General features: G+C 45.6%; 2 protein-coding genes across 6 annotated transcripts in view; one reads left to right on the top strand and one right to left on the bottom strand.

Annotated features, from left to right (window-relative positions):
* The window catches only part of WDR26 (WD repeat domain 26), a 156,252-nt gene extending 132,011 nt beyond the window's left edge, over positions 1-24,241 (top strand). For both annotated transcript variants that reach the window (XM_068128443.2, XM_068128444.2), the window contains exons 9-14: positions 10,885-11,004; positions 18,993-19,138; positions 19,227-19,305; positions 21,091-21,220; positions 22,515-22,697; positions 23,115-24,241. In XM_068128443.2, coding sequence (XP_067984544.2) covers positions 10,885-11,004; positions 18,993-19,138; positions 19,227-19,305; positions 21,091-21,220; positions 22,515-22,697; positions 23,115-23,140 — 684 coding nt within the window. In that variant the 3' untranslated portion in view covers positions 23,141-24,241. The remainder of the gene's footprint in view (positions 1-10,884; positions 11,005-18,992; positions 19,139-19,226; positions 19,306-21,090; positions 21,221-22,514; positions 22,698-23,114) is intronic.
* Positions 23,385-27,829, bottom strand: part of CNIH4 (cornichon family member 4) — a 23,933-nt gene continuing 19,488 nt past the window's right edge. For all 4 annotated transcript variants that reach the window (XM_068128449.2, XM_068128450.2, XM_068128452.2 and 1 more), the window contains exons 5-6: positions 24,207-24,347; positions 23,385-24,105 (exon numbers count right to left, since the gene is read on the bottom strand). In XM_068128449.2, coding sequence (XP_067984550.1) covers positions 24,078-24,105; positions 24,207-24,347 — 169 coding nt within the window. In that variant the 3' untranslated portion in view covers positions 23,385-24,077. The remainder of the gene's footprint in view (positions 24,106-24,206; positions 24,348-27,829) is intronic.

The following is a 27,829-nucleotide window of genomic DNA, read 5'->3' as shown; positions in this document are numbered from 1 at the left end:
AACATGGAGGAAGGAAGGATGGAAGATGTGGGAAGCATAAGGAGTGAGTCGGAGGTAGTGGGGGTAGAGAGCAGTGGTGGAGCCTCCCCCGCTGCTAACAAGACGGCCCCGATGGATTTGCAGGCCTTTTATGAAAACATAATGAAGGCAATAAATGCTCAGACTGAGCGCCGTGAACAAACCAGTGCAAGACTGGAGGAGAGAATGGATAACAACATGAGGGAATGGCGGGAAGAAATGAGGAGAGATAGAAAAAAATATGCTGAACAGGGGGAAGCCAAAACGAAAGAAACGGGAACCCCATGTGAACAAACGAATGAATTAAAGAAAGAACAAAAGAATGATTCACACGGGGCCCAGGAGAAGCCATGGGTGGCAGAAATTGAATCGGAACGGGGGGGAAGGCAAATTGGGAATTGCACCGGGAATGGCATGTGAAGAGGTGAATGGGGAATGCGCACAGGTGAACATGGAGTGCCCACAGGTGAATATGAATGAATGAATGAATGATCGTTTTAAGGCCATTTTCCCCGCTAAAGCGGGGTTAGCCTTGCGGGCCCCATGACAATCATGGTTCCCTGTTTGAGGCAATGTTTTTATGGCCGGATGCCATTCCTGACGCCAACCCTTGGTCACGCTCTTATGATGCGCAGAGATGCGGTGTACCTCTTCTAAACCGGGGTACACAGTGCCCACAGGTGAATGGGGAAGGAAATTTGGAATGTTTGGAGGTAAGTGGAGGATGTTTCCCACCTGCTGGCCTGGAGGTTTATCGGGACCTGGTGGATGCCACAACACCCCAACCGGGGGATGGTTTTGAATCCTTGCTGTGCCAGGGCGGTGGTTCAGAGCAAGAGGGGATGACATTATTGGGGGTCCTTGTGGTGGAGCCGGACCGGGTATTTATTGGGGAAGGCCTGTCAGGGCCAGAAATGATTTGTGATGATGATGGGGATGACGAGGATGACGAGGATGATGTGATACGGCGGCTGGGGACCTGGGACAGTCCCAAGGAGGTGGAGTTTGACCAGGCCCAAAGGAGTTTGTGGGGAGGAGGTTTAGGTGACCGAGGGGACCCTCACTGTGCACACCGATTGGGTACCGGAGGCTCCGAAATTGAATACCCAGTTGGGGGAGTGTGTTGGCTCTGTACTGGATTTGGACATTGGAGGATCGGGTGATCGAGCCTCTGAAGATTTGGTCCCCGTAGGGAATGTGGAACAGCTGCAGGGAGGGGCAGAACAACCTGAGGGAGTTGTTACCTGCAGCTGCGGTTTGGGACGGGAGATACAAATTGTTAAAAGGAAATTTAAAATTAAATGGAAATGGGAAATTGATTTGGCACAGCCATGGAGGGAGTTGGTCCCTGGGCTGCGGGATTTGGACATGGGGAGGTCAATGGTGATGCCCTCGGGCAAAAGTTGCCCCTTTCAAAATTTGGGTATGCCAGCCAGCTGGGGGGCTGGGCCGGCGAGATTTAGACGTGGGGTCCAGCCATGGGTGTCGTGGTACGACCTGGGCCCCACGGGGGGTCTGGTGGAGTGTGGCGTCCCTTGTCCGTCGGGGCGCCGCCCGAGCTGGTGGCTCGGGCCGACAGGGTCACCGGACCCTGGTGGGGGTTAAGACCCTCTCGGGGGTCCGAGGTGGTTTCTCAAGCCTGGATGGCATTTATTGAGGACCACGAGGGGGAGGTGTTGTGGGTCGCGCTTTGGTGGTGGCACTGCAGACGGCCAACTTGGGCCTGATGTGGTGACCACCCGGGCATGCGGCCTGACACCCTCTCCCTGAGACTCTGGGACAGCCAGCATGTGGTGACCTGCCATGCTGTGCTGGGCTATGGGCGCGGGTCGAACCGCATGGACAGGGATGGACATAGCCCACCGGACAACCATTGGGGCATCTGTGGAACGTGATGGTGTGAGACTGAGAGTGACCTTCCACAGATGTTCCGTTATGATTTATGGACTCTCGGTTTGGGAAGAGAGCCATGGGATTGATGAATCGGGAATTTGTAACGAGCCGAGCATATGGGCCATGCTCGGCTGGCATGTGTATGGCAAAGCATCTTTCTTTGGTGAAATGAGTGAATTGTGAAGAATGTTTGGCATGGGTAATCTGAGGGTAGATGCAAATTTAAGGATGAATTTTGTGAAGAGAAATGGTGGTCACTGCACAGTGGCACCATTATTGATCCAGGTGTGTCGACCAAAGTGTTGGAGGCTGTGATAAAATGGATAGGGTAGCAGGACACAGCCTTCAACTGGTTGCGGGGGCACCCGCAACTGGCTGCACCAATATTTGGGATGCGGGATCAATGGATCATGGGGATGGAGTTGGGGGTCTGGGGGTCAACGTGGTGCTGTGCGTGTCCGAGGTGTGTGAACCATGTCCTCTGGGTGGGTCTCCTGGTGGAGCATGGCTCTTGACTGGACCTTGGTGTGGTCAAGTGTGGGTGAGCACTGGGGGTCTGCGGTTCTGTGGACTGGGGGACGAGAAGGCGGTGTAGGTGACGTGAGGGGAATGCCACGCACTGCGACCATCTCCCCCAGGGCCGAGGTTGTGCGTGCGGTAGTGTTTGTTGGCAGCAGGTGCTCACCACATTGGCCAGCTGGGGCTGGTGCAGCTGTGTTCCTCGCATGGGGGCCGAAGGATGGATGGTGGGTCGCACCCTTGTGGACACTCATGGGCCATGTTGGCGTTTTGACTGCTCACCTTGTCCCGATGACCCTTGCACGGTAGAGGTGCGGAGCTGTCGTGGCCACAGGTAGTAGTGTAGTGATAATCACCGTTGGATGCGGACCCACATACCTGCCAGGATAGTGGGGAGAAAAGTGAAATTTGATGACAATTTGGTAGGCCCAATGAGAAATTTTGGGATTTTGAAGGGTGGGATGGCACCTTTGGACTTGACCAACCGGAAATTACCTGCACATCAAGGTAGGTGTAAGGCCTTGATGGTTACTGTCCTCGGCTTCGGGACTTGCTTGTTAAATTAGGGGACATGTAATTTGGAGTTGGGGGCGGGTGAGAGTGATGACATGGTCGGTGAGGGGGATGGAATGGGTGCCACAGAGTCTTGTGGGTGGCGTGTGTTTTTGTGTTGTGGTGATGTGTTTTCATGTGGTCGTGAGGTTGGAGCAAATGGAAAGTGAGTCATCATTATTGTGTTTCGAAGATGTATTGGTTAAATGTGAATGGGATTTCACAATGGCAGGCCATGGCAACTCTTGTAACATCTTTTTGTACCATCTCGGAATTGTTCTGGAAAATTGAATGGCAGCGGGGGAGGAAATGTGTTTTGGGATCTTGTGGGTGGGGAAGGTGTGTGTGTCCGCAGGTACAGATCAGGCTCTGAGGAGCGATGCCTGCGGCCCCTCTCTGCAGCAATTACCCCTGGCAGCCAGTGGTATCTGGAAATTGGAGCTCGTCGGTGGAGGCTCTGGTTGGGCACCGTGGGGTAAAGGAGACCCCCGGTGACCCGTGGAGCTACGCGGCAGCAGGAGGCAATGGAGCCTGGTGTGTGGAGACCCTCAACGGCAGGGTAACGGCAGAAAGGGCTGTTTGGCTGCCATGGGGCCAAGAGGTAAAGGGGGGGAAATGAACTTGTAAGTCGGTTGACTTGTTTTGGGACTGCGGGCACCACAGCCTGAAGCACCCCCACCATCTTGTTGTGCGGTACCTCCCCGCTGCCTAGTTGAGGAATGCACACATGAATATGACACCAATGCCATGGTCCTGCAGGGGGGTGTATTAAGTACGTGCTTGTAATGATTTTGTGTGATGAGTTTTGGAATGAGCATGCGTGGATAAGGGGTTTGTGTTGAATGAATGTGGGCGAAATCCACCGAGCCATGTCGCTCACCTGTAACATCTGGACAGGGCCAGTGGAAATTTAGGGGTACATTGGGATGGCCCCACAGGTAAGGTTGCGTCGTGTGGCATCCACCGGGGGACGCGGTCTGTAGACCGGGGTATGTACAATTGTTTAGAGTTTTGGAAGTTTTGAATTTTTGAAGAAGGATAAGTTATTCAAAACTTATCAAATTATTATTCAAATAAGTTATTCAAAACTGTTATGTCGGTAGGGTAGAGCAATATCTAGAGCCAGGTAGATCTGAATAGGTAACATGCTTCGACTGTCGTGTTAGGGAATCTACCTTGTAATTTCTGTGTAGTCCGGTTTGTCGGGTTAGGATGTGTACCTGTGAACATACCAGGATGTTTGAGTGTTAGATAGTCACCCCTGTGTGTCACACCTGGTAATCAAACCTTTGTCCCTTATGGCATTGCACTCATATAAACACTTAGACAGGCCCTTAGTACAACATTAAATAATTCCCTTCCCTGACGAAGACTGGAAGAAAGCAGGCAAGAGGCCAGTTGAGGGCACCGCCGCATGGGCCGCAGCCATCTACACCTCCGGCAGGCCTCGAGTAGCACGAGCTACGACCACGCTACAGGCCTGTGATTCGGTGGAGGGCACTGATTGGGTGGCGCGCCAAGGCTGACATCACCACCGCAAGGTCATATAGGGGCGCGCCGAACGACATTTTCCCTCTTGCAGATCCAGCAGTTAGGCTTGCACATCCAGTTCTCTGGCAGCTCTTGCATTTCAGCAGCTCTTGCGCTCTGGCACATCGAGTCTCTCTTGCGCAGCACGTCCCTCTGGCTCTCTTGCTCTTGCAGCTCGAACCCTCTTGCAGCACGTCCCTCCCTGGCTGTCTTGTGCTCTCTGCGTTTTTCCTCTTGGTCTTGGGAGGTCCTGGTGGTCTTGGATCGCCATCTGCGTGGTTCTTGGAGCGGTGCTTTTGGTGCTTTGGGGCCTCGTGTGCGATCGGAGCTTCTGGAGCTTGTAGTGGTGCACGGACCTCGTGGTGTGCTTTGGAGCTTGGAGCCAAGTGGAGACACCAGACGACAGGACAGATAAGGACGCACCACATTCACAATTACATAACGGACGTTTCTCCTTTGGTAATTCATTCCTGTGTCCTGTTGTTGAGTCTGGTGTGGGGACGTCCCAATTTAGGAATTAGATTTATCGCCGCGTTTCCCTGTCCCGATTCTTATTACAATAAACCCTTTTATTATTTCTCACTCCCTGCAAATCTTGTGCCGTTTGAGTTCGTTCGTCTTCCACAGGTACGCGCTTTTACCGCAGCTTCCACTTCCCTACTTCCTCTTCCCGCGCTACTTAAGTAAAATCCATCTTTGGTCGTCGCCTCAAGTAAATCCGTTCTGGTCCATCCGCGAGCCCTGGTATTAACCGAAAGGTCTGCGCGACAATACACACACGCACTCATTGGGGATAATTTAATATTACCTTTCACATAACTACAAAGGCTGAAGCACCATAGAGCGATTTTATTGTTTTTTATATTATTTGTACACCACTCCTTTCCCATGCCATCTCCAGGCGCTGCATAACGTCATTGCCGGGCACCAAAGGGGGCCTGGCAATGACGCACGCTGAAAGGGAGTACTCCGGTTTTTTGTTTGTTTGTTTGTCCAGGCTATATCTCAGCCACCCTTTGAGCTCGGAAGCTGAAGTTTCGGCACAATAGTTAGCAAGTGCTTTGGCAAAAACGGTATTATTTGTTTTTTGATTAATCAATTAGTGGTTTAATTACTTCATTATTATCGATTAATTAAGTACTTATTTATTTCCTTTCTCTTCTGGGCATTATCTCAGACTCGGAAGCTGATCCTTGGGACACGACGATGACCAAGTGATTTGGCTGTAAAGGCTATTTTGATTTATTGATTAATCAATTATAATTCAATTAATTATTTGATTAACAAGTTAATTTTTTTTAAGTTGCAGGTACGGATGAAACGGTGGTGGTTCAGGTATTCTATGAGCCAATCGATTAATTGTTTTACGATTTTTATTTATTTATTTTCATTATTAATCATTTATTTATTTTCTTTCTCATCTGGGCAATATCTCAGGCACCTTTTGAGCTAGGAAGCTGATATTTTGACATGACAGTGATGTGGCTATAAAGGATATTTTTGATTTATTGATTAATCAATTAATCGATTCATTATTTATTGATTCATCAATCACTTAATTTTTTCGATTAATGAATGAATATAATGAATGATCGTTTTAAGGCCATTTTTCCCCGCCAGAGCAGGGGTTAGCCTTGCGGGCCCCATGACAATCATGGTTCCCTGTTTGAGGCAATGTTTTTATGGCCGGATGCCCTTCCTGACGCCAACCCTTGGTCACGCTCTTACGATGCGCAGGGATACAGTGTGCCTATTCTGAATCGGGGTACACACCGTGATCATTCACGGGGTGTACTTTTTAAAAAAATTCGATTTCGAAAAATTTCGATTCACATCGATTAATGCTTTATTTAATTAATCTTCAAAAAGTTACAGCTTCAGATGATGCACTGGTTTAGGTATGCCATTAGCCAATTGATTAAGAAAATATTTTACGATCATTATTCATTGATTTTAATTATGCAATTACACCTCTCCCTCCCAATACAGTCTCTATGAGCTGCACGGCGGTATCGCCTGGCACCGAGGGCGCCCCGGCAATGCCGCGCTGGAGGATATTTATTTGTTTGGCATGGAGGCGGTGTACTTTGAATGTATCTGTACTTGTTTTTTTTATCCGACATTATTTTTTTTTTTCAAAATTTTCAAGATATTTATTCTTTTTTTTTGCCCAAAACACTCCCGGGCACTCACTGATAAACATCAGAAAGTTTAACGAAAACCCGTTCAGCCAGCTGAGAAAAATGGCGACACAGACAGACAGACAGACAGACAAACGGCTCTCTTGTGGTATAGATGATTAAAAACCGGGGAACTTTGTACCTTTCCCTTCCCCCACCTGTATGTCCCTTTCCTTATATCTCACATTACCACGATCTACTCCCAACCTTTTTTCTCTTGCTCTCTCTACCATTCCTATCAGTTATTTTTTCTATAGTCTCCTTTAATTTCCTTTCCTTTTGTCACATTACTATTTTCTCAACTATTTACCCCCACCCCTCCCCAAACATACAGACATAACAAATATATGGCTGCTAAAGTGTGCGCGTGCTGTGTTGCATTTTTCATAGTGCCGTGTGTTGTTACTTATCTGTCGGGAGTAAAATTGGCACATGTTAGATTAGTTCTTTCATAGTGCATGTTAGAATAAGAGTTGTAATGGCTGTGATTTAGGAGATAGTGTAAAGCACATGTTTAGGGGGCCTTTGTGCTTACCTGCTGGAGTTTTTGTCTAAACCCTGCTCCACCTCCCCCTCCCCTCCCAGCCCCACCCCTTCTCTATATTCAGTAACACTTCCTCAATGTGCATCTGTGTAAATGTAATTTCCCAAAAGCGAAAGTAGAGCGGATAGGGGGAAGAATCGTGAACTTTTTGATAAAAGCATCAAACTTGGTACATATCATCAGTAGCCCATTACAAGAAAAAATAGATATAGTGCCATCCCAGTTTTGGCCTATGACGGCTGTGGCGGCCATTTTTCAAAATGGCCGCCATCTAATACTAAAATACCATATAACTCCACAACCAAGAGGCCTAGAATCTTAATTCTGGTGCCTATATGTAGGTTTTTGGGGTCATAGAATTCAAAGAAGGCAATAATGAGTATGTGTGATGTGTGATCATGTATTGTACCACTTTTAGAACATAAGTGCCCTTTTCCAGTTTACAGAGACAACATTCGGTGGTCTTTGCATTGCTTTATTTTGTATTGATTAAATATAAGATACCTGTACCGTAAATTAAACTTAGTGTTATAAAAAAAATAACAGTCAAAACGAATACAAAGCCGAGTTACTTGGTGTGTCGATACCAATTTGCCATGAGTCAGTTAGGCTTACCATCAAATGTGAAATGCCAGATGTCACATGAACTAATCATGGCAAGAACCCCCACATTCGCACAAAGCTGTACACGGCAGAGCTGCTTTTGTGCATTTGCAGTTTGTTCGACAGCCTTTGGTACAACCGCATCAAATAAGTTCTCTGCAAACTCTGCTGGCTTCAGGAAGACTCCTCCAAAGAACATCCCAGTTTCCATCACTACTACGAGTCCATCCCAATCCGTCCAATTGTGGAGGCGTAGCCTTTGCTTCAAGCACCTGACTCCAGATGTGACCGGCCTGGTATACTGCTCGTCTAGTGTGCTGAAGTAGAGCACCCTTGGTCGGTGGAATGTTGCTCACGTCTCTGCCTTTCCGTGTGAATAGGTCGTTCCTGAGCTCATCAACATGGTGTTTAGAACTTGTTTGGTCATAAAGAAGTATGACGAATCTCTCCAGAACATCCATAGCAGCATCAACATCTGATATTTGTGGTTGTTCCATCAGCTTCATTAACTCCATTGTAACCTCAGGGCACATGCTCCATGTATCCCAAGCAGTCTTCCTTCCTCTGCCAGCAAAGCAAGAGGTTGTGTCGCACCCAGTAATGGCGTGAAACATTGGAAATGCAATGGACTTCTCAGGACCAATTGCAGCTGAGATATCATGAGCTGGTACCATGCGCATATGCTTGCCTGTGCCGAACGCCACCCATAGAGCATCCAGTGTCACTTCTAGCTTTTGAAATACATACACTGCGAGAACAACTACATCACTGTCCACAGTACGGATGAGAACAGTGTTGTGTTGTTTAGCTGAATCAGCAACATGAAGCATCATACGGCTGTCTGCTTCCTCGTGTGTACAAGGGGCTAAACCTCCCGTGTTTCTTGGCTGGTGACAAGCAACATCCTCATTCAGCGTACTGATTACTTGCTTCTCTGTTTGAATGTTGAGAACTTCTCTGCTGAGGAATGAGAACAGTTCCTTCTTATTGTCAGAGAGCCGCAAGAACTCTCGCCAATTTTTCGGTACTGCAGTCTTTGGCTCAACCCTTCGACGGATTCCTTTCCCTCTTCTCTCTGGTCTGTACCTTTAATGAATCTGGCCTGTAATCATCCCAGACAACATCAACCCTCTGAGCTCTTTGTAGCTTAGAATTTACATATGGCAGAAAGACATCGTGTGCATATTCCCGAAATGTTTTTGCTGCTCCAAGCTTCAACATATTTACAATGGCAGGTCCATCTAGCACAACAACTTCGGCATCGAGAGTGTTGTCCTCCTTTTCCGTGACTGTGTCCTCAAGGCACTGAACAATGTTAGATTTGGTACCCTGTCTCAGCTTTCCCCTGTCCGACAATGATGGAGGGCATGGTTGATTCTCGTGATGGAAAAACTCTTCCAAATTTCCATCACGAACTTGACAAGCAACATAGAGCCTAGAGAACAGGTTGCAGTCACTTTTCAGTGCCACCAAATGTTCCTGTGATTTCGTCTTCTGGCGTGTTGGTGGAGTACTGAATAGAGGGAGCTTGTACTTCATGATAACATCAAACAGTGGTTTGGTACATTCTACGAGTCGTTCATGAACAAAGGTGTTGTACTTCTCGCGTCCAAGTTTCTCTATCCGATACAGAGCATCGACAAATTGACCGACCTGTGATATCGTGTGTATCCAGAATGAGCAGGTCACTGTGTTTTAAGGAAAGGATTGCCATAATCATCTATGTTTGATACTTACGTTTTGTCACTGGTACTTACGTTTAAAAGGTGGTACCGTAAATGACCACACATACTCGATATTGCCTTCTTTGATTTATATGACCCCCAAAACCTATATATAAGACACCAGAATTAAGATCCTAGGCCTCATGGTTGCCGAGTTATGTGGTATTTTATTGTCATGTGGTGGCCATTTTGAAAGATGGCCGCCATAGCAATCACAGGCCAAAACTGGGATGGCACTATATCTAATTTTATTTCTCATGGCCTACTGAATATGTGTACCAAGTTTGCTTTTGTCAAAAAGTGCACGATTCGTCTCTATATTGCACCTGTCTGCTGGACTAATCAGAAATACTCACACCAATCAGTGGCCTAGGTGGAGAAAATGTCACCCAATGAGGTAGGTGGGTCCCTCCTCCTCTCCCCCACTGCGTGGCCAATGAAAGCATGCCACTGAACCCTCCCCCACCCACCACCGGCATAGTGTTATCAAAGCACAAGGGATCGCGCTCACTCTGGTGGTTGACACGGTAGCTCTCTCCCTGGTGGTTTTTGTTGGATACGGGTTCCTGGAAATCGCTACCCTCGGCTCCTGTGTCTCTCTCTCTCTCGTGCTCATTTAATGTGAATCGCGTTCCTGTTGGTTCGTGTTGCTCCAGTTGTGGCTCATTTACCTAGGCGGGTCAGCATGCCGTCCAGAGTGGCACCAAGACCACGCGCAAGCAGGGCTCGTCTCACGGGTTATTTTGTCTCGTCTTCTTTCTCTCTCTCTCTCTGTTCCGTGTGTTCCCTCAATGAAAGGATAAGTTATCTGTCCAGAGGGCATGTTGGGGTTTATTTTATTATTCATTTGTAACAGCTGTCTGTATTCGCCTTCTCGCAGACGCGCTCTCCTCTTCTTCCCCATCCCATTTTGTTGGAGTAAACCGCTTGTTAAAATATTGTGGCTTAAAATATTGTCCCTATCCCCAACCCAAAGTTTGAGACAATATAAGTACAGTACACCAAAATGCATGCTTGCTGCACAAACCGTACGACGTACGTACACCACTCTTCATGGTTGGCATTCCACAAATGTCATTATTACACTACCAAGCATGGAGGAGCATAAGTACACGATGCTGCTTACTTCTTCCAGTGTATTGAGACCCCACTGATCACCCTATTTAAGTATTGGCTAGAACATTTATGCCATTGACATTTGTTTAATGTGATGTCTCAGTTGTTACTTTCAGCAGGTTTTTAAGATATCTAATATGGCCATTTTGAGGACTTGTTGTCATCCTCCTTTGCTTATTATGTTCACTTCTTATCCTGTTCCCAGACAGGAGAGCTCAGGGTGAAGATGTCGCAGTCGCACGAAGACAGCCTGACGTGTGCAGCGTGGAACCCTGACAGCAAGCGCTTTGTCACCGGAGGACAGCGTGGCCAATTCTACCAGTGTGTGAGTCGTGTGACTCTTGTACCAATTCCTGGGCACACTGTTTTGAGCAGCAGCTACATATCATGAATCCTCCCCAGTTGCCTTTTCACTTTTATTTGTAGAAAGCAGGGTTTTTTTGTCTACTTATTCTAAGTTTGTGGAGGAGCTGGAGTTGAAACATAGAACACGTCAGCACATTACAGAACAAAAGGAACAGCAGAAAGAGAGGGGAAACACTAACAGCAGGGTTCAAGGGCAAGGTGGAGGGAGATTTGGACAAATAAGGGATGTGGGGAAGAATAAGGGCAAGGGGAGGATGCACTGGGACGAGATGGATACAGAAGCAAACTTTCAGGAATGAAAAGCTGGAAATCTGGGAATAGGTTGGCTTGAAGGGGGAGAGAGGTAGAAAAGATCATGATTTTGGATGGGGCATGATTTGAGATGGTAGTGAGCAGCCATCTTGAACACGCAGGGGAGGGGGCTGGGGGATTCGAGTGAAGAGAATGTGGAAGTTGGTTCCACAGGTGGGAAAAAAGAGGAACGAATGAGTGGAGGTGAGGAGTCATCCTGGATTTTGGGAATTTAGGACAGATTAGACTTGAATAGGAAGAGCTGTGTTAAGAAGCATCCTTGAAATCATAACATATGAATAAATGGGGCATTTGAGTATGAGAGTGATCATCTTGTTTGCTCGGTTTAAGGCAGGTGGAATACGTTTTCATTTAGTTTGCATATACAGTCACATATACAGTTTTCCACTTTTACACACATTTTACAATATATTTGCCACTTTTACACACATTTTACAAGAGATTTGCCACTTTTACACACATTTTCAATATATTTGCTACTTTTACACACATTTTACAAGAGATTTGCCACTTTTACACACATTTTACAAGATATTTGCCACTTTTACACACATTTTACAAGAGATTTGCCACTTTTACACACATTTTCAATATATTTGCCACTTTTACACACATTTTACAAGAGATTTGCCACTTTTACACACATTTTACAAGATATTTGCAGCAGCAGGAAGTTGGGGTGTGAAGAGAATGACAGAGATCTGGAATCTGGTGGTGAAAGAAGGCCGCATTCCAGTGGATTGGGAACTGAGTACCCTCGTCCCTCTATACAAGGGGAAAGGTGACCCTCTGGAGTGTGGCTCGTACCGAGCGATAAAGTTATTGGAGCATGGAATGAAGGTATTGGAAAGGGTGTTGGAGAGGAGGATAAGGAAGAAAGTGAAGATCGACGAAATGCAGTTTGGATTTATGCCAGGAAGAGGAACGACAGACGCGCTTTTCATTGTGAGGCAGTTGCAGGAGAAGTACATGGAGAAGAGGAAGAAGTTGTTTCTTGGGTTTGTTGATCTGGAGAAAGCATTCGATCGGGTTCCACGCAAAGTATTGACATGGGCATTGAGGAAGTTAGGAGTGGAGGAATGGTTGATCAGAGTAGTGATGGCAATGTACAAAAGAGCGCGCACAGCTGTAAGGACGAAGGACGGGAACAGTGGTGAGTTTGAGGTGAAGGTGGGAGTGCATCAGGGGTCGGTACTAAGTGTCCACTACTATTTGTAGCTGTGATGGAGGTGCTGGCTCAGAACGTAAAGGAGGGTTTACCGTGGGAGTTGTTGTATGCAGATGATCTGGTGTTGATTGCGGAAAGTATGGATGGACTGAAGGAAAAGATGAACACGTGGAAGGAATGTATGGAGACAAAAGGTCTGAAGGTGAATATCGGAAAGACGAAGGTGATGGCAAGTGGTAAAGCATGTGGTGAGGTGGAAAGAACTGGGAAGTGGCCCTGTGCTGTGTGTAGGAAGGGTGTCGGAGTGAACTCCATTCAGTGTACAATGTTCGCTGAGTGGGTTCATCAAAAATGTAGTGGTCTGAGAGGGTCATTAACCAGTGTGGCAGCTACATTCAAATGTAAGGTGTGCACAGAGGGAGCTGCAGATGGAGGAAATGTTGAGTTGGATCTTTGAGACGGTGTGAAGCTGGAAGGTGTGAAAACATTTTGCTACCTCGGAGACATGCTGAATGGAGAAGGTGGATCAGACTCGGCAACGGTTGCTCGAGTGAGATGTGCATGGAAGAAGTTTCGGGAATTGAGTGGCGTGCTGATGATGAGGGGAGTGTCGTTGAAGCTGAAGGGAAAGGTGTATGCTGCATGTGTGAGAAGTGTTATGATTTATGGGAGCGAGACATGGGTAATGAACGTAGAGCAGCAACGAAGGTTGGAAAGGGTGGAAATGCGAATGGTTCGACGGATGTGCGGAGTATCGTTGAGAGAGAGGAAGACAAATGATGAATTGCGAAAGATGATGGGAATAGAGCCTGTGATTGATGCTGTGAAGAGGAACAGGTTGAGATGGTTTGGTCATGTGTTGAGGAAGGATGAAAGTGACTGGTTGAGAAGAGTGATGGAAATGAATGTAGAAGGAAGTAGAAGACGGGGAAGACCGAGAAAGACTTGGCTAAAGATGGTGGAAGAAGAAATGCGGGCAAGGGGGTTAACAAGGAGAGATGCAGAAAATAGGGCAAAATGGAGAAGATTGTCATGGGGACCGCAAGGCTAACCCCCGCTCTAGCAGGGAAAATGGCCTTTTAAAATGCATGTTGTTGTGTTGTTGTATACAGTCACGTGAAAAAGTAAGTACACCCCATGTAAAGTTTTGACTTTTTCAAGATATTTCAACATACAGCTATTTGATCTTCATTTCAACAATATTGATAGATAAAGGTGATATAATATAACAAATATCATGAAACATTTACATTTTGTAGTCCATTGTATAATTTAAATAGACATAAATGCAAATTTCACATGTGGAAAAAGTAAGTACACCCCTACATTTATCACTACTTCAAATACCTAAAAATAGAATCAGGTGCACCAGCTCATGTGCAAATGATTAGAACATGTTCGAGAGGATCTTGGAGGAACCTGTCTTATTTAAACCTCAGACATTTAGTTTGGTTTGCTCTTTGATGTTGAAGTGTGTGGCGTCACCATGCGTAGATCAAAAGAGCTCTCTGAGGCCTTCAGAAAGAAGGTTATAGATGCCTACGAGTCTGGGAAGGGATTTAAAAAGATCTCCCAACAATTTGAAATCAATCATTTGACTGTCCGGAAGATCATCTACAAGTGGAGAAGATTCCAAACAACTGCCAACTTGTTCAGGCCAGGCCCCCCAGCAAGTTCAGCCTGAGAGCAGACCGCAAGATGCTGAAAGAAGTCTCTCAGAACCCCCAGAATGTCATCACGGGACCTACAGGTAGCTCTTGCCACTGGTGATGTCAAAGTGCACTAGTCTACCATTAGAAAGAGGTTGCACCAATTTGATCTACATGGGAGGTGTGCCAGGAGGAAACCCTTGCTGTCCAGAAAGAACATCAGGGCAAGACTAAAGTTTGCCAATGAACACCGAGGCAAAGACCAGCACTTCTGGAACAATGTGCTCTGGACAGATGAGTCAAAGGTAGAGCTATTTGGCCACAGTACCAGAAGACATGTTTTGCGAAAACCAAAGACAGCATTTGACCACAAGAACTTGATACAAACTGTAAAGCATGGTGGTGGAAATATTATGGTTTGGGGCAGCTTTGCTGCATCAGGGCCTGGGCAGCTCACCATCATAGAATCCACTATGAATTCTTCATTGTACCAGAGTGTGCTTGAGGATAATGCGAGGCCACCTGTCGGAAAGTTGAAACTCAACCGAAGGTGGACCTTGCAACATGACAATGACCCTAAACATACCAGTAAATCCACCAAGGAATGGCTGAAAAGAAAGAAATGGAGGGTTCTGGAATGGCCAAGTCAAAGCCTAGATCGAAATCCCATCGAGATGTTGTGGGGGGATTTGAAACGAGCTGTGCATGCAAGAAACCCCTCAAACATCGCACAGCTGAAATAATTCTGCATGAAGGAGTGGGCAAAAATTTCTCCCAGTCGATGTCAGAGACTGGTAGACAGTTATAAGAAACGCCTACTTGAGGTTGTTTCTGCCAAAGGGGGCAATACCACCTATTGGAGCCAAAGGTCTTTGATGATCATGATTATGATTTACCATGATATTTCTTGGGAAAACCACATTTCCAAGCTGGCCTCCAAAGCCAGTCGCCGACTGGGCATCCTCCGTCGTGCGAAGTCCTTCCTCGGCACACCTGAGCTCCTCACCACATACAAGGCTTTCATCCGCAGCTCAATGGAATACTGTGCTCCTGCCTCACACCTAGCTCGGCTTCACGCTGTTGAAACCAAAGCTTTCAGAATCATTGGAATCTCCCGTGATTAAGCTATCTCCGAGGGCCTTTCACTCACTCACCGCAGACAGGTAGGTAGGTGGTCTTTCTGTCTTCTGCCGACTCCTCTCCGGCCTTGCTCCCCCAGCTCTCTCTGTGCTTTGTCCCCCAAATATTCCTACAGGTCGCACAAGATCTGCCAGCAACCCTCTGATGGTTAAACTGCCGAAATCTCGGCTCTCTGCTCACCTTCACTCTTTCATTCCTCTTTTCTCCCGCCTCTGGAACAAACTCCCACACTCCCTTCAATCCCACTCCTCCCTCCAGGTCTTTAAAACAGCTGTTCGCCACCATCTCTTATCTTTCCCCATCCAAAACCTTGATCTTTTCTACCCCCACTAATTCACCCCAGATCCACCTTGTTTGAAATTCCAACTTCTTCCAACTTCTTTCCTGGAAGTCCCGGCAGTGTCCATATGTTTTATACCTCTCCCACCCCCCACCCCCCTTCCCATGCCTCCCCCCCCCCCAAAGCCCTCTCCCTCCCACAGATCTCTCGATGTCCCTGCTCTCAGATGTTGTTTGCGTTCCTCCCCCTCTCGCCCCATCTTGTCTACCGCTCCCTATGTTATATGTTTTATATGTCGGTTTGTCTTTCTGTGTGATTAATGTTCGCTCTTTCACGAGCCTCGATCTTGTATACAAAAAAACAAACAAAAAAAAAACGGTGTACTTACTTTTTCCACGTGCGAAATTTGCATTGATGTTTATTTAAATCATACAATGGTCTCCAAAATGTAAATGTTTCATGATATTTGTTATATTATATCACCTTTATCTATCAATATTGTTGAAATGAAGATCAAATAGCTGAATGTTGAAATATCTTGAAAAAGTCAAAACTTTACATGGGGTGTACCTACTTTTTCACGTGACTGTAGGTGTTTGTAATGGTGATGGAAGATTTGATGAAGAATGAAAGGCCTTCAATGTAGGCAGATTGTGTCACAATAGGTGCAGTGGTATCACTTGAAGTTTGGTAACATAATCTGGGATTTTCATCTGTTAATGATGTGAGGATCAATCATTAAAAAAAATTATGAAGAACAAAATGAACTTCTGAGCTCAGAATTTAATTTGGAAAATTTCTGTTATTTTAGAGACACAATGGAGGCATCAGGAGTGAGAAGAATTAGCCGTTGGATCAAAGATGGAGTCGACATGAAATAGGTGGAGAGAACTAGGTGGTATCTTGCAGCACAGAAACATTTTGTCGTGTGTAAAAGATAATGAGTTTATGAAACCTGTATCAGACAAATATTGATGTATGGAAACGAAACGTGGATCGAAGATGTGAAAAGAGTAGAAGTAACCGAGATGAGAATGATACGATGAATGAATCTATTGTCTCTGAAAGAAAGAATATCGAGTTCATAAATCAGGAAGAGATTAAAAATCAATGCTGGTGAAGAAGAACTTAGGAAGAGATAGACGTCTTGGTTGATAGGGTCATGTGCTACGAAGGTGCAACGATGAAGCACATGGGAGAAGGGAGAAAGCCGAGATGACGTCTTAAAAGACATGCATTGAAAATGGCAAGAAAGATATGGAATGTTTGGGTTTACATGAAATTGATGCAATGGATAGATCTGTGTGAAGGATGCCATCGTTCGACCAACCACGTCTGTGTGTGTCTGTGCGCGTGCCTCCATAAGCAGGTTTCATGTGGAAAGGAAAGTGAACTCGTTGACAATTCTGGCACTGGAGGCACTGACCTGACTATCCCAGGCCTCTCCCAATTCTTGTGCTGAGGCAGTCAAATGGTCACGTCCTGTTTTGGCCTGGTGAATTCACTGTATAAGAGACGACTTTCACCACGCATCCTTGTCGGATTTTCGCAAGGAGTTTCAATGCATGTCGAGGCCAGCTGCGAGACAGCGATACTGCCCATGCAATGTTGTAAATATCTACGTACCTGGTGTTGGCTTAGTGGTTAGGGTGCCGGCTTGGGATCTGGGTTTGAATCCTGGTCGATCGCTGAATTAACGCCGGGGGGGGGGGGGGCTGATTCGGCCTGTCATCCTTCTGAGGTCGGCAAATTGAGTACCAGTTCGCTGGTAATTCCCTGTGTGTTGCAAAAGGCGACCAACAGGGTTGGCGGCAGGAAGGGCATCCGGCCATAAAACATTGCTTCAAAAAGGGGACCAAGGTGCCCGAAAAAGTCCAACCCCTGCTCTGCGGGGAAAATGGCCTCGAAAGGTGGTTCTTTGTACCTATCTAGGTTTCTAGTTTCCAATCCAATTCCAGTTCATACTTACCTACTGTTTCTCCTGTCACCACCTTTTCTGGGAGACCATAGTCCATGCACTTACAATTCTCTGAGTGAAAGACCCTTCTCTTGATGTCATCCTAACTCTCCTCTTCTTTACTCTCAGGTTATGGCACCTGGTCCTATCGCTGTCTATTTTGCTGAATAATTATTCTGCACCTATTTTGTCAATGCCCATCATTATCCAACACATCTCTATCATATCTCCTCGTCACCACCTCCTTTATAAAGTATAAAGTCCTCTCTCCTTCAGCCGCTGCTCAAAGCTTAGTCTAAGCCCGGAATCATTCTCGTAGCCCTATATTGAACCCTCTCTATGGCAGCTATATGTCCTTCCCCACAAACTGTGCACAATATTCTAGATGAGACCTCTTACTGATCATTTAACCTTTAAAGAGTAAAATGTAAATTATATTGCTCAAATACTCCAACTCCTTCCACAGAAAAGCTCCTCTCCCTGTATTTTTTTTTGTGAATTTTCATAAAATAATATCATCACTCCTCAAGATTGGGGGATGGGCGGTGGTAGCGGAATCCATTTAAACACTCATCGGAGTCATGGAGTGCAGACTTGAATCACGTCTTACCACAGTGCTCGTGCTTTTGGCGGAGTCGCCGTGCCATTGTCAATGTAACGTGTGCGCACGATAACCAATTGGAATTGAAGCGCTGGCAATGATCCACAAGTTCTATTTGCTTTCATGACGTATTCACAAGATAGTATTGGCAAAGATGTTTACTCCCTGCCATCTGCAGCCGTTCTTTGTACAGAGATTCAAAAGAATGCGTTACGTTAGGGAAATGAAGCCAGTCTAGACTTGGAAAACGTGTGCTCTTCTCCACTTTGTTATGCATTCTTCGTTCGCCACTAGCTGTGTGGAAGAAATAACCAGTCGCCTGCATTTGCATTTCTGCATTTGCATTTCTGCATTTGCCATGGAACTCGTTTCGGTGCCGCAGCATGGAATATTTTCAACCTTGATCGCGTTCGCACATTTGAGATGGGAGTGAAGAGTCTCTCATGTGAAGAGCACATCCTGTGCCAAACGGGGTGCTTCTTGCCCAGAAAAGGGCCTTTGACATCACCGTGCATTATTTCCAAACTAGGATCGCAAAACGTATTTGAAATTGCCTCCATATATGCAAATTGGTACACGTAATGTGACTCGGCCAACACTTCTTTCGATTGGATGAAAAGATAATAGGAGGAATGGGTTAAAGATTGGTGGAAGTTTTATGTCGAAGTAAAGAACTTGTACTCACCAGTTACTTGAACATTTTGCATGAGATTTGGTAAATGTGTCGGCATCCTCAGGGCTGCTATCAGCTGAGGCCTGTAAACAACCTTAGAGAAAAAAAATCTTGGTATATAGAAGATATCTATGTACCATGGTACTGTTGGACGCTCTGCTGGCCAGGACCTGGATGGAAATGTCTTGGATTCGTGGGAAGGTGTGCGCGTTCAGTGCCTCTGGTGTCTGAGCGACGGCAAGACCGTCTTGGCATCTGACACTCATCAGAGAATACGGAGCTACAATTTTGAAGACCTGACCGACCGCAACATGTGGGTGGGGCTCAAAAGGCCCTCGTACGTTAATCCGCTCTATTCCCACGGCCTGTTTAATTTGAAAGCGCAATCTTTCTTTTTGCAGAGTTCAAGAAGACCACCCCGTCATGTCCTTCTCTGTGTCCAGAAATGGGAGATTAGCCTTGCTGAATGTTGCAACTCAGGTGAGTCCTTTTTGCGTGTGCTGCACTCACCTTTCATTGCTCGAATTGCTGAACACTCGTGTTGGAGGTTTTCATTATAGGGTTTTATTTTTGGCTTTTTGAAGCTGGAACATTTTAGAAATTGCTAACACTTTTGTTGTTGTTTACAGTAGCTGGACTATGTTGTTCATGCTCATCGCAGCAATACTTGTGAAATTGTCCGTAAAAAGGTATTCCTACTAGAGACAGTGTCCTGCAAAAGTATTCACCCCTCACCAAAGTTTTCACATTTTGATGCCACCTGAACTTATTTCATGATGCTTTCAAATCAAACTTGATATATAGAGTCTTCACAAACTCAGTGATAAACACTAAACTAAGATGATATACGTTTTGTACGAAACAAAAACTCCAAAGTGATGAAGCTAAAAAGAAATGCAGGTAAAATGATAATAGGTTTTACTTTCTGATGACTTCTGATGACTCCAATGCACTATTTGATTTTCCATTACATTTGGATTAATAGAGAAAATCAGATGATTCTCAATTGCACAAGTATTCAAACCCTTTGCCTAATTAAACCTAAATCACTTCAGGAGCAAATTATTTGTTTGAAAGGTTACAAAACAAGTGTAATAGGTTTCTCCTGTATGTAATCAGTGGTTTAAATTAAAAATTAAGCTGCCGCACTCATCGAAGGAGTTTTAAGGTGAAACTCACTTGGTCAACCAACAAGGCAAACATGAAGACCAAAGAGCTTTCCAAAGAAGTCAGACATAAAGTGGTGAAGAAGCACCATTCAGGAGAGGGTTATAAGAAGGTTTCAAAGTCACTCATTATCCCTTTGAATATGGTGAAATCCATCATTAAGAAGTGGAAGATATATCGAACCATCCAGACTCCACCCAGATCAGGTTTCCCATCCAAACTCAGCAACCCGGCAAGCAGGAAACTGGTTCGGGATGTCACTAAATACAACAAAGACTTTGAAAGATCTACATTCTACAAGGATCTATGTCCGAGACGGGGGTCAGTGTTCATCAATCAACAATATCCTGTTCCCTTCACAAAGCTGGCTTCTATGTACAGGTGGAAAAAAGAAGCCATGATTGAAAAAGACGTATCTAAAAGCTCATATGAGGTTTGTGGGGAAAAAAAAAACATCTTCATGATACTCCAGGAATGATGATACTTTATGACGAGACTTGAAGATTGCAGTCCATTGATGATCCCCATAAAATTTGGCAGAAAATGGGCAAATTAAGTTTTCATGAAATTTTCACATGAAAAATTGGCAAAGATTTCACCATCTCAGTGTGCCAATCTGGTAGAGACTTGCCCAAAAAGACTCATAGCAGTCATTGCTGCAAAAGGTGCTTCCACCAAGTACTGACCTTGGACTAAATACTTTTGCAACCAGTGAATTTTGATTTGTACATGTTTTTGCAGGTATTCCTGACATGTGACCTCCTTCAACTATAACAGTTCAGCTTGATCTCCTCAGTTATGAATAAAAAGTTTGTTTGGAAAAGCTGTTGCGACATAATTCATATAAATGTCGCATTATCGATAGGGGGTGAATACTCTTGCAGACCATTGTATACATAGGGGATATCATCTTTATACATTTAGTTTCAAGTGTGGAAAAATTATAGAGTAATTGGGATAATATCAGCAAATGGGATCACCCACGCCCTTACAAGCCGTCCTCTTTTAATCATGTCATAGATGGAATCTTTCAATAATATAGAGCTGCACAAAACTTTAAATAAGTCTGATTTTGGGGGTAAATGCACTCGATTTCAGGGAGTCCATCTTTGGGACTTGCAAGACCGAGTTCTTATCAGGAGGTACCAAGGAGTCACACAAGGCTTCTACACTATCCATTCGTGCTTCGGTGGCAGCAATGACGACTTCCTGGCCAGTGGGAGTGAGGGTAATTTTTTTTTTTTAACACATCTCTTCCACGAGCCTCGACTATGTGTACAAGAAAACATCTGTACTGTTAAAATAATTTCAGGATGCACTAGGTTCTATCTGGTGAGTAGAACCCAAATTGTGCAAAAAAATAAAAAAGTTCACGTCATGAATTGGTCCAAGTCCTTGCCAATCACAGGGCTTCCCTGCATTCAAATGACTGCCGTTTTTGACGTTGTAATTGATTGCGTAATGCTATGTATGTGGGGTGTAAGTCGATGTGTCGGTTGGAGTTTTTAATCAGAGTACCAGGCCTCGACAATCTCGCGGTTCACTCTCAAAGATCCTGTGCCAAGGATCGTGGTCTGATTCCATGAGAATGTGTGTTGGCGTGTAAATACACCAGAGAGACCCCGATGCTGGGAGGAGGACAAGGACAAAGTGGGACATAACCGACACAGGCAACAAGGATAACAAAACACAATACACCGCTCAAACACGCACAAAACACTGGCAACACAAGCCCATCACAGGTCAATGGTCACGAGGTCTCGCAACACAGCTTTGTGATTGGTTGATAGAATAGGCACACCCCTTCCCCCAGGTATATCTGGGAGGAGGTAAACAAGGAAATTTCTCTTGATAAAGGCAAGTGGAGGCCCAGTGCACGCTGGGTTGCTGGCCGAAACGTTGCGTTTTTAAGACAAAGCCTGGAGAACGGTTAAAATGGATGTAGTGGATATAATTCCCAACCGCCGTTCATTACTTGATATGTATGTATGTATGTATGTATGTATGTATGTATGTATGTATGCATGCATGTATGTATGTATGCATGCATGCATGTATGTATGCATGCCCTAATCTCCTGAACGGTGAAAGATAGGAGGAAACCTCTGACACAAAAAATGTCGGGACGGGCCCCGGGAAGGTTATAGGCTAGGTGGTGAGGCCGGTCGAAGCTGCCTCGGCCAGGCTGGGCCCATTTCGCAATTAAAATCTGAGCTGAATTATAGTCGTAAATTCATTCAAAAAGAACCCGGGCAACGCCGGGTGCTTTCGGCTCGTATATGAATATATATATATTTATATATATTCCCCCCTCGCCGGGCAACGCCGGGTACTCCTGCTAGTGTATGATATGCGTGAATATGAAGACGTCTTAGTTGAGATTTAGTAGCAGAGGTAGTTTAGAAAATATCCAAAGGCAACAAGTTACTTCTTTTTTTTCTTTTCTTGTTAAACCAAGTGGTCGTGCAAGGTCACTCATCTTGGCCTGTTCCATGTACTTTGTCCATGTACCTTCTTTGCAGACCACAACGTGTACGTATGGCACCGTAAGAGCGAGCTGCCCATCGCCGTGTTATCAGGGCATGCACGCACTGTGAACTGCATCACTTGGAATCCCCAGCTGCCATCGATGTTCGCCAGCGGCTCCGATGATGGCACGGTGCGCATCTGGGGTCCCGTGCCCAGCTCGGAGGAAGACGCCGAGGGTATGGTTTTCACACTACACATGGGGTCTGCATTTTGAGAGTCGGTAACCAATTACGAATGGCAGTTACTGAAGATCAAATGTTTTGATGCAACGTTACGTAAAGGTCGGAGCATCTGCCGAGTCTGGGAGGTCAGCGGTCCGAGGCCCGGCCGAGTCGTATTAAAAACTTTTAAAATGGTATGTGTTGCTTCCTTGCTTGATGCTCAGCACTTAAAAAGGGTGCAGCACAGACAAACAACCATTGTGCACGCTTGGTGCCTTATGGCCTCCTGCACTGAGGTTGCTTGGAAGGGAACTTGTATAATTTTGAGTTTTAAAATGGATTTACCTACCACGTTAACTGCTCACTTATTGGAAAATAAAGTACGGTTCAGAGTAAAAAGATTGCTCACCATGGAACGATTGATTTTCCCAGATGCTGTGTCCACAATGGAGAATTGACCCGAAGAACAAACGGTGCCTCATGCGTACCAGGAAACTCCATTGTCCCGTCCACGAGGATGAATGCAATACTGATTATTCACCGTCCTTGACAAATTAAACAACCTGTCCAACAAAATGCCAACTTTTTCATCACCTTCGGTTTCCCATCGCCTCCCCGCCATTTTTGGAAGTATTTGTTCAGACGAGATGAGTTGTACGGTGCCTCGTGCGCACGCGTACAGGTAAAGCTTGCCTTCAAGGGGAATGTACTGAAGAGCTTTATTCGCAGCAAGTTTACAGATCAAGTTTGGCAAAGAACGAACAAGTGTGCTTTGTTCTAACAACAACTGTTTACAAATAAACATTTTCAAAGTTGCCCTGAACACAACTTGATTCTTTCCTCTGTCTTACCCAATTGTTACATGGTGCTTTGCAAACTGCACAACTGGTGTTTAAAAAAAAATGGGGGGGGGGAAGAATACTCTTTTTGGCAGTTTGAAGCAATCAATACAAAAGGTGTATTAATGAGCAAGATGTTGCATTTTTTTTTTTCTCCCCCTTTCTCCCCTTCGTCTCACGGGCTTCCTGTGCCGTCTCGGCTTTTGTATTTTTTTTTCCTCCTTTTATTGAAACACTTTGTTCCTTCGTTTTAAGAAAGCTTTTATGCAAGTTTGTATGATGACAAAGAGGAGGGGGGATAAGAGGGGAGTTTGGGGGGAGGGGATGTAAAATTGATTCATGGGTTGGATTTCTGGTTCTGAATTATTCAGGCAGTCTCTAGAAAGTGTTTGTTGGAAAGATGTAAATGTGTAAAGTGTAATAAACCATCCCGTGTGACATAATGTCTACAGCTTAATTACAGTGTTTCAATGATGACAAAATAGGAATTCCCCCCCCCCCCCAATCCCTCCTTCCACCCATCCCCTCATCTCAATATCTGGCTCAAGATGTGTCTTCAATCACTAACCATAGCGAAGATCATGCTGGGGTGGGGAGTAAGGGAAGAAAAGGGCGATGCACAAGTTAATTGTTTCAGTATGCGAATGCAGAATTAGTATGGAATGGAAATTTGTACAAGTCTTACCTATATAAATAAATGAAGAACAGTAACAAATGGTATCCCAGCTTTGCCATGGCCTCCTTCATGCAGAACTTCAACTTTCCTCGATTGTGAATCTCCGTCGGGTCGTACAAACCAACGTTTCCACTGGGAATGCTGAAATACCTGCACAAAACGTCACAAAGTCAACAATGGACCCTTTATTTTATTTGCTTTTTTATTAACCATAATAATCCCTTTAAGGTGGACTCCAACTGATGTGCGACAGATTTGTAAATTGAAGCATGAGTGTGCTGATTTATCCATCGAATTTGAGCTGTACAACATGATGCCATTGCATGTGTCATGGATCTCCCAAGCAGGCAGAAACTCGAAGAGCAAATCCCTTCTGCTTTGACGAAACCAAGGAATGTCACGTGCTTTTCACAACCAATTGGAGACTAGTCATCTTTTGTGTGCAGCACAGGATTTCAGGTAACATCATTGGCTGAGGGCACGGTTGTGCCGCTGATGCAGTGCCCCTATTACCAGTACACCGGAACTCATATCGCCGACCTCGGAGCCATGACGGGCTCAGACAACCCCACCTGGTGTTAAACAGCTGACCAGGATACAAACTCAGGACCCTATGATTCGAAGCCAGCCACCTTAACCGTTAAGCCAACCCCAGGCTGGAGACGCGTCTGAAGGCAAGACGGTGTTGCCTCCATTAAAAAAAAAAATCAGTGTTGCCTCCTATGCGTGTAGGACACACACAGGGCCAATCAACAGCTACAACACACACATATTTCCATAAGGTATATGTTATATAGAATGCTAGATTGTCTATAAAGTATGACAGTACTATTACAATGTGAGCACGTCTGTAAAATATGTACACACACACTACGTGACCAAAAGTATGCGGACACCCATTCTAATTAGTGGATTCGGCTGTTTCAGCCACACCCATTGCTGACAGGTATATATAATCAAGCACACAGCCATGCAATCTCTATAGACAAACATTGGCAGTAGAATGGGCCGTACTGAAGAGCTCAGTGACTTTCAACGTGGCACCGTTATAGGATGCCACCTTTCCAACAAGTCAGTTCATCAAATTTCTGCCCTTCTGGAGCCGCCCCGGTCAACTATAAGTGCTGTTATTGTGAAGTGGAAACGTCTAGGAGCAGCAACAGCTCAGCCGTGAAGTGGTAGGCCACACAAGCTCACAGAACAATACCGCCGAGTGCTGAGGCACGTAGCGTGTAAAAATCGTCTGTCCTCGGTTGCAACACCCACTACCGGTTGCAACACCCACTACTGAGTTCCAAACTGCCTCTGCAAGTAACGTCAGCACACCAACTGTTCGTCGGGAGCTTCATTAAATGGGTTTCCATGGCCGAGCAGCCGCACACAAGTTTAACATCACCATGCGCAATGCCAAACGTCGGCTGGAGTGGTGTAAAGCTCGCCACCATTGGACTCTGGAGCAGTGGAAACGCGTTCTCTGGAGTGATGAATCACGCTTCACCATCTGGCAGTCCGACGGACTAATCTGGGTTTGGCGGATGCCAGGAGAACGCTACCTGCCCGAATGCATAGTGCCAACTGTAAAGTTTGGTGGAGGAGGAATAATGGTCTGGAGCTGTTTTTCATGGTTCGGGCTCGGCCCCTTAGTTCCAGTGAAGGGAAACCTTAACGCTACAGCATACAATGACATTCTAGACGATTGTGTGCTTCCAACTTTGTAGCAACAGTTTGGGAAAGGCCCTTTCCTGTTTCAGCATGACAATGCCCCTGTGCACAAAGCGAGGTCCATACAGAAATGGTTTGTTGAGATCGGTGTGGAAGAACTTGACTGGCCGGCACAGAGCCCTAACCCCAACCCCATCGAACACCTTTGGGATGAATTGGAACGCCGACTTTGAGCCAGGCCGAATCGCCCAACATCAGTGCTCGACCTCACTAATGCTCTTGTGCCTGAATGGAAGCAAATCCCCGCAGCAATGTTCCAACATCTAGTGGAAAGCCTTCCCAGAAGAGTGGAGGCTGTTATAGCAGCAAAGGGGGGGACCAACTCTATATCAATGCCCATGATTTTGGAATGAGATGTTCGAAGTTCGGGTGTCCACATACTTTTGGCCATGTAGTGTGATATATATATATTACACACACACACACGACAGAGATGGCTGTTCATTTGTCCTTTCGCAGTTACGCTGATTGGCTGGTGTGAGGCTCGGTGCAATGTGATTGGCTCCTGGCAAGATATCGGATAGGCTTATTAAAAGCTGATCTTCGAAATCTGATTCCATATTTCATGATTGGAACTCATGGCCTAAATAATTATGTCAAAATCGAGAGTAAAATCGGAACAAAATTTGGAAAAAGTGATTTTTAAATGAAAAAAATAGGCTTCGCAAGATGCGAGGTAAAATGGCTCAAATTCAAATTTTCTCTTTTAAAGGTGATTATTGTATGTCTGATTTTATTTCACTTCACACCTTCCCAGGTCCCGATCCTTTTAGATTTGGATTCTACTTTTTTTTTTCCTTTTTTTTTGGCATACAAGATCGAGGCTCGTGAAAGAGCCAACATTAATCACACAAAAAGTCAAACCGACACATAAAACACAAAATAAGGGGAGCGGTAGATAAGATGGGGCGAGAGGGGGAAGGACACAAACACAACATTTGAGAGCAGGGACATCGAGAGAACTGTGGGAGGGAGAGGGCTTGGGGGGAGGTGGGAGAGGTATAAAACATATAGACACTGCAAGGACTTCCAGGAAAGAAGTTGGAATTTCAAAAAAGTGGATCTGGGGTGAATTAGTGGGGGTAGAAAAGATCAAGGTTTTGGATGGGGGAAGATAAGAGATGGTGGTGAACAGCTGTTTTGAAGACCTGGAGGGAGGAGTGTGATTGAAGGGAGTGTGGGAGTTTGTTCCAGAGGCGGGAGAAAAGAGGAATGAAGGAGTGAAGGTGAGCAGAGAGCCTAGATTTTGGCAGTTTAACCATAAGAGGGTTGCAGGCAGATCTTGTGCGACCCGAAGGAATATTGGGGGGACAGAGCACAGAGAGAGCTGGGGGAGCAAGGCCGGAGAGGAGTCGGTGGAAGACAGAAAGACCACCAACCTGCCTGCCTTATTATACATTTTTAACGTATGCATGCAACATCAAATTGTAGTTTGATTATTAACAGTGTGTTAAGGTACGACCTGGTCTGACAGAAATGCCTCCAGGTACCACTCTCCTCGAAGCTGCACAGCCTGGCTTTGAATCCCGACCCAGCTCTGAATATCCTGGTGCTATGACCTATCAGGTGAACTGGATGAAGCAACAATGTGTGCCGTCCCTCGGATGGACGTTAAACTGGCGTCCCGTATTCAGACAGTTGCTGGACGTCAAAGATCACCACGTTGTTCTTCACGAAGAGTGGGCAAGCTTTTGCCGGCACCCTGAAAAAAATTACAAATTTCTGCCCCAACTACTGCTGGGAAGATAAAAATAAAAAGGTAATTAAAGATGTTGAAAAGGGATAGACATGGGCATATAGGGAGATAGAATTGGGGAAGAGTCTGGGAGGAGAGTGGGGGTGGGAGAGAGGAGAGTGGGGGAGGGAGAGAGGAGAGTGTGGGAGGGAGAGAGGCGAGTGGGGGTGGGAGA

Source organism: Myxine glutinosa, chromosome 9 (assembly GCF_964187855.1).
Source record: "Myxine glutinosa chromosome 9, kmMyxGlut1.1, whole genome shotgun sequence".
NCBI classification, from domain to species: Eukaryota; Metazoa; Chordata; class Myxini; order Myxiniformes; family Myxinidae; genus Myxine; species Myxine glutinosa.
Note: the sequence above shows the minus strand (reverse complement) of the source record. Positions and strands in the feature narration are given on the sequence as shown.